The sequence below is a fragment of the Herpailurus yagouaroundi genome, unplaced genomic scaffold, assembly GCF_014898765.1.
Source record: "Herpailurus yagouaroundi ecotype Mexico unplaced genomic scaffold, PumYag 100, whole genome shotgun sequence".
Classification (NCBI taxonomy): domain Eukaryota; kingdom Metazoa; phylum Chordata; class Mammalia; order Carnivora; family Felidae; genus Herpailurus; species Herpailurus yagouaroundi.
This window is the reverse complement of record NW_024412391.1, coordinates 4,615,007-4,625,383: the sequence shown is the minus strand read 5'-3', so window position 1 is coordinate 4,625,383 and position 10,377 is coordinate 4,615,007. Positions and strand designations below refer to the sequence as shown.

The 10,377-nt window shown below is 42.4% G+C and overlaps 1 protein-coding gene across 2 annotated transcripts in view; it reads right to left on the bottom strand.

The window, feature by feature from the left end:
* Positions 1-4,139: 4,139 nt before the first annotated feature.
* TPK1 (thiamin pyrophosphokinase 1) overlaps positions 4,140-10,377 on the bottom strand; it is a 272,025-nt gene continuing 265,787 nt past the window's right edge. For both annotated transcript variants that reach the window (XM_040471690.1, XM_040471691.1), the window contains exon 6: positions 4,140-5,799. In XM_040471690.1, coding sequence (XP_040327624.1) covers positions 5,681-5,799 — 119 coding nt within the window. In that variant the 3' untranslated portion in view covers positions 4,140-5,680. The remainder of the gene's footprint in view (positions 5,800-10,377) is intronic.

The window sequence follows — 10,377 nt, the reverse complement described above, 5'->3', positions numbered from 1 at the left end:
TCCTCCAAACCTTTGTCATCACTTCCTCCAAACCTTTGTCATCACTTGGCCTCATGACTCTCGTTTTCCCTTCCCCGTTTCAAGCAACTTAAAGCTCCTTGGCCTTTCGAGTTTGTGACTAGCTGTGCTTTGCTTTGGATGATGTCTTTATTTATTTATTTATTTTTATTTATTTGTGGGACAGAGAGAGACAGAGCATGCACGGGGGAGGGGCAGAGAGAGAGGGAGACACAGAATCGGAAACAGGCTCCAGGCTCCGAGCCATCAGCCCAGAGCCCGACGCGGGGCTCGAACTCACGGACCGCGAGATCGTGACCTGGCTGAAGTCGGGCGCTTAACCGACTGCGCCACCCAGGCGCCCCTGGATGATGTCTTTAAGCACAGCCTTGGTGCTCTGAACATTGTCTCCTTTTTCAGGTCTGTGAGTGAGCAAGTAAGTGTCTATCACCAGGTCTGTCCAGTCTAGAATTAGGGCTTTTATCATGAGGACTTAGAAACTATTTAAGGAAAACTTTAGCATTATCTACTTAAATGATGGATAGTTACGGATCAAGGAGGGAAAAGAGTAAGTTTTCAGGGACTAGGGAAGCCATGCGCTATGTTCCTGAGGCACAGGTACAAGTGGGGAGGTGAATTCATGCACCAGCGATGCCATACAGGTTTTGTGCACCTGCCACAGACACGGCCCTATCCGAAGACAGAGGATCTGGCGGAGAACAGGAAACACAAAGTCCATGCTCCCAAGGGGCTTTTACTCTAGCACAGGACTCAGTGTTAAACAAGCAAGCACAAAATTAATTGTGCCACTCAGATGGGACTCTGTTCAGTTCTGCAGAATTTTATGCCCATAATTTCCCAGGTTTATTGCTCAAAATATACCTGGCTATTAAATATCCTCTATTCTCTAGGATTTAAAGGTTATTTTTTAAAAACATTTATTATTGAGAGACAGACTGTGAACAGGGGAGGGGCAGAGAGAGTGGGAGACAGAGAATCTGAAGCAGGCTCCAGGCTCTGAGCTGTCAGCACAGAGCCCGACGTGGGGCTCAAACTCACGAACGGTGAGATCGTGACCTGAGCCAAAGTCGGACGCTTAACCAACTGAGCCACCCAGGTGCCCCTAAAGGTTATTTTTAAAAGAAAAACTTAAGGTTTGATTTGTACTCTTTTATCCGTGCTTCTTACTGATTAGTTTAAAACCCTTTTCAACCTTTGTACTCACGTTGTGTTGTTAAGTCTTAGATTTCTTTGTTCTCAGGGACCAGCTATGGGTCTGTTAGGAGAACCTTCTTAACTCTGAGCGATCTCAGGGTCGTTTCTGTTTTTCAAGTAATCTGCAGGGATGGCATTAGTCTTTCTTTCGCAGCCCACAAGTCTTGCTTTCAGGGGTAGAATTAAGTACACGGCAAACAAGTCCTTCATAACCTGGGAAGAAAACGATGCTGCCGTGACCTCTTCCTGGGCTGGGAAGTGTCGCTGTGGTGTGTGTGGTGGTGAGATCACGCATTGGCTCTCTGCCTCCGGGGGCCCAGCCGGTGGAGAACTGATGGTGGCTGCCTAGAGAATGGTTTGAGACGAGGCTCAGACTGGGGCTCATCTGAAGGGAAAACTACGATTGGTAAGTGAAATCTACTGTGGGCAAGAAGGAACTTGTACCGTAGGTGCCCGAATTTTCCACTCTTTCTGTTGGCTCCCTGGGAATGGCTTCACCCTGTGGCTTGGCTTTTAATCTTCCTCCAGGTGTAAGGATCGTTTATTTTATTCTGAATAGAATGTTTTAGACACAACTTAAATAATCTAGCTCTTCTCCCCATTTTTAATGAAGTTAAATTGATGTTATTCCCAGTTAGGATCCCATTCAGCCTGCTGTCATCGGAAGGTTACTCCTCTTCGCACACATAGAATGAAAACTGTTACTAAGGGGTAAATTATACTCATATTGTCTTAAACTTAGGAAAGAAGGGTTCTGCTCAGTGCAGAACTCTTGCATTTACATCCATACATTTTTAAAAGTTACTTTATGCCTTTCACTCTATCCTTTGGCGTTTTTTTTTTTTTTTTCCAATCTAGAATTTCTAGCTGTTTTTATTTCAATTTAGAATAAATTAAAGCATTCTGAGTGTGTGCACACACTCTTATGTGAGTCTAGGTCATATGATGGAATGTATTTCTGGTGGGTTGTGAGCGATACAATTTGAAAGTCACCATTCAGACCATACCCTTTTTATTTTTTATTTTTGAGAGAGAGAGAGCGGGGAAGGGGCAGAGAGAGAGGGAGACACAGAATCCGAAGCAGGCTCCAGGCTCTGAGCTGTCAGCACAGAGCCTGTCATGGGGTTTGAACTCATGAACTGCGAGATATGACCTGAGCTTAAGTTGAATGGTTAACCAACTGAGCCACCCAGGCACCCCACACCCCCCACACCCTTTTTATCATCGTAGAACCTTAGAGAATAAAATAGTTTCTTGGTGCTTACTGACTTGGCTTTTGTCATCAGTCTCCATCACGTCCAATCCAAGGGCTGCTTTGATTGTTCAAGTAAAACTTTGGAAGGTATGAATCTGAGCAGGGGTAGTAAGCAAGGCCTGTTAAAACACATGCCGCGCATACGGAGCAAACACGAACGCTGTGCACTTAACCTCTGAATGCCCACGCTGTCATGCCCTCCGCCTTGCTCTGAGGAGCCTCTGTCACTGATGTGGCCCTAGTTCCCATCCCGGGAGAACCTTGCTCTGAGTAAAACTGAAGGAAGAGAGATGTATTGCCCTGCCTGTCCTCTGGGGGCGTGGCCCACTTCTAATTCCTTGGACTCCACACAGCTCACTCGGTCTCAGAGTCACCTGTGCCCCCCCCCCCCCCCCGTGCTTTTAGTAGCTGCAGCCATTTTCAGACTTTCCCAGCTGCCTTTAGAGAAGAACAGTCGTAGCATGTTTTCACTGATCAGTGACTTAGGTAACCAGGATCCTGGACAGGATCCAAACTGGACAGGACGGTGGGAAGAGGGGCTGCCTGGGGACCCGAGATCGTGCTGTCTGCAGACTCCTGCTGTTGGGACAAATGTAAGAGATATGTGTTTCCATGGTGGCAGGGAAGCACACGAAGAGAAAAGGAGCACTTGGGTAGCTTTAAGGAACGGAATGGGGTCCAATACCTAATTCTTCGGTAGCCTTGCAGGAAGTGGGAGAGATGCCCTGTCCTGTAAGAGAAGCCCTTCCCTGGGCGTCCAGTGGCTCCGGCCCGATCCGTAGGTGGTGAGCATGGGCTGTCTGAATGCTTTCCCCACCTCTGCTTACTGGGTTTCAGAAACTATATTCCTTTTGCTAAGTATCCACTTACTGCCACTGGTAAGATTTTCAGGGTCAGTAGGACATGCATTGCTTTTCTTTTTTTTTGGTAGTACAAATTCAAAACAGAAGACATTTATATGTCGTGAATTCATTTCTAGTAATGTACGTATAATGGCTGAGCCTCAGCTTCTAAGTGAAATAAAAAGTAGTAACAAGTGCCGAGAATGGCACGCGCTGTGCCCACCGGTCCTTTGCTCCTTCCTGGTTTCTTCTGGTGCAGGTATTGTTTGGGGCAGTGGTTTGGAGGTCTTAAGTACTAAGTTTTTCCGTTGGAGGTTCTGAGTTGAATGAGCCAATGAAGAAGCCGATGCGTGACCTTTCCTCCAGCTTCTGTGCCATCGTGTCTGCTGTTCTGAGTGGGAAGGCAGGCAGTACAGGGACAGAGGCTCTGGGAGCTGCTTGGCGGAGATGACATGGAAGGGTCTGGAGGGAGCCTGCACGCAGCCCTGAGCGTGATCTGGGACCCTCCCCTGCGCTCTGAGCCTTCTCCTCTTTCCCAGGGCCCTTCCTCCCCCACTTGTCTTCACTTTCTCTGTGACAGCAGTTCCTTCCATTCTTTTTTCTGCAGCTTCTAAAGACCTTTGAAAGCAGTCTCCCTGTCCTTCTTAAGTCTTACAAGGTACACAGGTGCTATATAGGTTCCCTGTTTTACAGATGGGCAACGGATCCAGAGGTTGTGTGAACCCCTGGCACACGTGATCCGGTGGGTGCCCTGCGTGCCGGACAGAGCAAGTATCAACAATCCTGGCTGGCCCTCCGACACTGGATGGGTGAAATACTGTCACTCTTACTCATCCTTTGAAGCCATTTTATTGTTTTGTACAGAAACCTTGATTATGAGACTGGTGATAACGAATACAACTGAGAAAATGGAATGTTATCTTAAAAGTGGACTACAAACATATACATGGGTAACTAATTTTATTTGACATCAGATTTCAATCTCATGTATTTGCATAATAACTAAAAATGACCTCTCAGGTAAGCTGTTCACAACTGCACGCTGGTTCAGCTGATCCCCCTTCTATTCTCCACTTCAAACCTGACTCTTGCTTTGTCTCAACACCAGGAAGGAAAGGGCTGCTGCTCCCTCGCAGCAGGACGGGGATGTGTGTACATAAAACATGGCGGGGGGGGGGGGGGGTTCCTATGTCACGGTTTGTGTGGCAACGTTTGGTTTGGTAAATCGTTCAGGAAAGTGTGAGAAGAGGGTCTCGTTAGAAACACGGATGAATCCCAGGGCCCCAGGTGTTTAAATTGCTGAGTCAGCAACCCTGTGCATTCTCTGCCTGGTAATGGGCAGGTGTCAGCGTCTAGACTCTGACTGTGGGAAGGAAGCTCAGGCACCCTCCGTGCAGCCCCTTCCACTTTCTGGCTAAGGAGCAGGTTCAGGAACTTGGGCGAATGGCTGGACAGGGACAGGAACTCAGGCTTTCAGACCCAGATCCTCAGTACGCAGTGCTCACTTATCCCCACGGGTTGTCAAACTCCTTTCCTGGTCCTCTGCATAAACTTGGGGTCTGTGAACCACTGCTTTTTCAGTCTGAGTAATGTCGGAAACCATTCAGTTTGCATGCGTAGATGTCCTCTGCACGTTTTCAGGCTTGGTTGTAAATATGACAAGGGCGGTTTTCACCTGTCACTCCGCTAAAGGGTAGCATGCTCGCTGCGGAGCTGAGCTTGGGGTGACCGTGTCAGTGGGGCTTTCTGACCTTCACGTGGAGCTTACATAACTGCCTGTTTTCAAACTTAATAATTAGGTCAATGCTTCTTGATTTACTTTTAAAAGATCATAATACCAAGACAGTAATGGGGCCAGGGTGAAATGGTGTGGTTCTAACATCCCAATCTGAAAGGAATTTTTTTCCTATATTATACAGAGGAATCTAGCATGAATAGACACTCAGAAGTAGCCTTTGGGGTATGGATTTAAGGACGGGCAGAAGAAGGCTTACGTGTTGAACACCAAGAACCCTCAGCAGAGAACTTTCTCAGCTTCAAAATTAAAAAAAAATTTTCTAGGATAAATGTAATGATTAGTAACAGAACAACAGTACTGAATGTTATAGTGGAATGATCCACATTAGTTTTCCAATTGAATGTCGTAGAGCTTATTTACTTTAACAAATAATGATTTTTTCTCCCTCGCTGTAAAATTGAGATCTGCCATTTGTGTTACCTGGGTTATCTAAACATCAATATCTTGAAAACTAGTGGGCTTCCCGTGGAGAGGTTTCATTTCTGTAAACCAAGGTGAACTGTTCTTGTTGAGCGAGAAGTCGGTGGCAAATGAGGTAAGTCAGAGGCACAGCTATGGATGCCAGGTGCGGGGTTAGTTTTTGATGGCCATGGTCCAGAGGAGCGGATGGTCCGTTTCCACGGTCACGACACCAGATCCATCGTAGGTATTGGAAGTACTGACCAGTGTTCCAAAACCAAGCACGTTATCTGCTGTAAGAAAATGAGAGAAAGAAATGTTTAATGACAGCCAGCCTTTCTCCAGTGTAGAACTCTGTCAACAGTTACCAGAAAAGCAGTTAAGCATGTGCTTAAGATAGAAGCTATGTGATAGAAGATATATAAAATGTGGGACAGGTGAAACATGATGTGGGATTTTAAAACTGAAAATGTCTAGAACTTGCCATAACCACTTTTCTGGGAGTTGGTTATTGGTTGTTAACCATTCTGGGATATATGCCATTCTCTCACAAAATTTCATTAAATTTTCTGATTTTTTTTTCATTACCGATTGTAAAATCAAAACCCATTTTCTAATGTGCTACTTGCTTCCCTGCCTGGGTGCAATTATAATTTTTCTTGATGATTCAGAGTTAACATTTTACATAAGTTATTAAACTCTATAAAGATGCAGTCTTAGCGTCAAGTATGAATGATATGGGGCGGAAAGCTAATCACTCCAAAAAGGCATGGGATTTTGGTTATATTTTTCTCGTAAATTAAGAAAAGCCAAAATGAGCCAGGCCTGCTTTGTAAAATTAATAGGAACTCAAAGGTCAAAGCGGACTTCCAATGGGGTGATCCTGAGGAGGCCATAAGCCAAGCTGTAAACTGAGGCCAGGAGATGAGATAATCTCCTTTATTTATCAAAGTAAAGGTTTAGGAGTTGAGTGATAGAATTTGCTTATCAATTCCACATACACATCAATATATACTTGTATGTATATGTTCTAACAGGTTAGCTGAAGTTAATGTCTTTGCACATGGAAGAACAGTTCACATCAAATGACTCTAAACTCATGACTTGTCCTATAAACGTTCCATGATAATATTATTTTCCTTGCTAACGTTCAAAGAGAAAAATAGAGCCCATGCTGTCAAAGACAGAAGAGGACCCTTTTTCTTTAAACAAAAGGTACCTATGAAGTTACAGTGCTTTGGGGAAATAATTATATATAATGCCCACTGCCCACAAGAGGGAGCTTGTTATCTTTCTGAGGAAATCTTGAAAAGGCAATTCAGAAACAGCATTACAGGATAATGTATAACTAGTATTACCAGTTAACACAGTTTATTTACTTAAAACTCAAATTCGTTTGCTTCTCGGAGTTGTCAACGCGTCTACTGACGCAAGTTGGAAGGTGAAACTAAGGGTACAGAGTGAACCTTGTGGGAATATCACCCTAATATATAATTCAGTAGGAGCTCTGGCCTTTTTAGTAATTGGGAATTTTGAGATGAAATTTCTACAGGACATTAATACGCACATGAATTTACTAACCCAGACACAAGTGTGAGGATAGTGAGTTAGGGGAGGTGGTCGTGGGTTCAAGGCCAAGTCTGCTTGGGATCTGTGGGAGAAAGAGACCTTGGCTCTCCTGCGGGGTGGCCACGCCTGCAGGCAGGTGCACACAGGGACGTCGGGACTCCTGGCCCAGGCCCAGGGTTTCACGGTTCTCTCTCGAACATTTCAAACCTTTATTCATGAAGACAACGTGGGATGCTTTCATGGGCCTGCCAGTGTAGAGTGCAAAGAAGGTGTACATGACCACCTGAATTTCCTGCAGCATACTTTACTGTCTTGGAAACTGATTAGATTAAAATCCTGGTTTTCACATGGGCTCCAAGGACAGGAGCACAAGATTATTTCTCTAGCTTGACTTGCATGTAAATTCCTTTCTGATTTTTTGAAAGCAGACTATCTGATTATCAGGGCTAGATGGACACTTAGGTTATATACATTGGTTTCCCTAAGACGTTAATTCTTAATGGAGAAAGAATGAAAATCGTTTTAATCGATTACCATCATGAGGGCCCCACCCTCCTGACGTGATTCAACTCTAAACTCCAAACTCCTCCCAAAGATGCCACCTGCAAATACCATCACTTTGGGGGGTTATGGCTTCCACTTAGGACTTTTAGGGGAACACATCCGGTCTCTAACGGTACAGTCAATATTAATGAAAGGTTACACTGAAATATACTTGATTGTATTACAATGAAATGATAGAAAAGATGAATAAGCTGGAATACAAATCATGAATTTCAATTTACTACGTCACTACAATTATTTTGGAGTGTATTTCTTCAAGTCAAAGAATCATGCTTTTTGATCAAACCTTGAAGTCTTCCTTATGAGAAAAAAGTCTTTTTTTTTTTTTGAGGACAATATTTGGAATTATGATTGAATTCCCCCTGCTTTGAATGTTTGAGGGTCAATCATGAAGTAAAATAACAAGACTGACAGCTTCCCACAGACAGAAGAAAAGCAAATGATTTTCTTCCAGTTCCACTGAGATACTGATGCCTAGGAACAGCATGACTGGATGTATATACATCCTAGGAAATGATTATCACAACAAACTTTGTCAACACAAAGTTATTATGAAATATTTTCTTTGTGATGAGGACTTTTGGAATCCACCTTTACCAGCTCTATTCCATGAGGCATTGTTAACTATAGTTATGTACATTATGTGCCCAGTATTTCTGTATCTCGTAACTAGAAGTTTGTGTCTACCTTCACCCAATTCCCCCCACCCCTGTAATCCTGGCAACAAAATATCTGAGGTTTTTTGTGAGGTTGGTATTTTTAGATTCCACATATACGTGACATCATACACTATTTGTCTTTTTCTGACTCACTTCACTTACCGTAATATCCTAAAGGTCCATTCATGTTGCAAATAGCAGGATTTTCTCCTTTTGATGGCAGAATAATATTCCTATGTGTGTGTGTGTGTGTGTGTGTGTACACACAGTATATACACACACATGCACATACACACATACATGACTTCTTTATCCATTCATCCACTGATGGAAATAACACTTAGGTTGTTTCCATTTCTTGGCTATTGTGAATAGGACTGCTAGAGAACGTGGCATGCAGGGATCTCTTCAACATAGTGTTTTCGCTTCCTTCAGATATGTTCCCAGAAATGGAATTGCTGGATCATATGGTAGTTCTAGTTTTAATTTTTTGAGGAAACTCCACACTGTTTTCCAAAGTGGCTGCTCCAATTTACATTCCCACCAACAGGATACAAGCATTCTCTTCTCTCTAAAAACATGCCAGCATTTATTATTTTTTGTTTTTTTTTGATGATAGCCATTCTTCCAGGTGAGAGGTGATAGTTCATCGTGGTTCTGATATGCACGTCTCTAATGAGGAGAGATGTTGGGCACCTTTACATATACCTTTTGGCCATTTGAATATCTTCTTTGGAAAACTGTCTCATCAGGTACTTAGGCCATTTTTGATTAGATTATTTGCTTTTTTTCTTCTTTTTGGTAATGAATTGTATGAGCTATATACTTTGGAAATTAACTCCTTATCAGATACATGGCTTGCAAATATTTTTTTCTCCTTTTCATAGGCTGTCTTTTCATTTTGTTGATTTTTGTTGTTGTGTGGAAGGTTTTAGTTAGATGCAGTTCCACGCGTTTATTTTTTTAATCTGTTGCTTGTGCTTTAGGTGTCATATTGAAAACATCATTGCCAGGACCTTTTGTCCAAGCAGTTTTTCCCTAGTTTTTCTTCTAGGAGTTTCATGGCTTCAGGCTTCATGTTTAAGTCTTTATCCATTTGAGTTAATTTTTGGGAGTGGTTTATGATAGGAGTCTAGTTTCATTCTTTCATATGTGATATCCAATTTTCTCAGTCCCATTTACTGAAGAGATGGTCTTTTCTCAGTGGAGTATTCTTGGACCCTTTGTCATCTATTAGGTGATTGTATATGTGGGGATTTAATTCTGGGCTCTTGATTATGTTCCATTGGCTCATGTGTATATCTTTTATGCTGGTAGCATTGTTTTGTTCCTATAGCATTATAATATAGTTTGAAATCAAGAAGTGTGATGCCTCTGACTTTGTTCTTTTTCAGGATTACTTTGGCTATTTCAGGGTCTTACGTGGTTCCATACAAATTTTAGGACAGGGATTGCATTAAATCTATAGATGCCTTTGGATAGTATGACATTTTAAGTACATTCTTCCAATCCATGAACATGGGGTATTCTCCCATTTGTGTCTTGTTCAATTTCTTTCATTAATGTAGGTTTAGTGTAGAGATCTTTGGCGCCTTTGGTTAAATTTATTCCTAAGTATTTTATTGTTTTTGATGCTATTATATAAATGGGATCATTTCCTTGTTTTTCAGATAGCTCATTGTTAGTATACAGAAACACTATTGATTCTTTTATGTTAATTTTGTAACCTGCAAGTTTGCTGAATTTGTTGATCTAACAGTTTTTTGGTGGAGTTTTTAGGATTTTTTGTATAGAAAATCGTATCATCTGCAAATTGACAGTTTTACTACTTCTTTTCCAATTCTGATGTCTTTTATTTTGCCTAACTGCTCTGTCTAGGACTTCCAATACTGTGCTGAATAGGATTGGTTAGAGTTGGCACCCTTGTCTTCTTCCTGAGCTTAGGAAAAACTAACTTTCACCACTGAGTATGATGTTAGCTGTGGGCTTGTTATATATGGCCTTTATTATATTGAGATATGTTCTTTCCATACATTTGTTAAGAGTATTTATCATGAATGGATGCTGAATTTTGTCAAA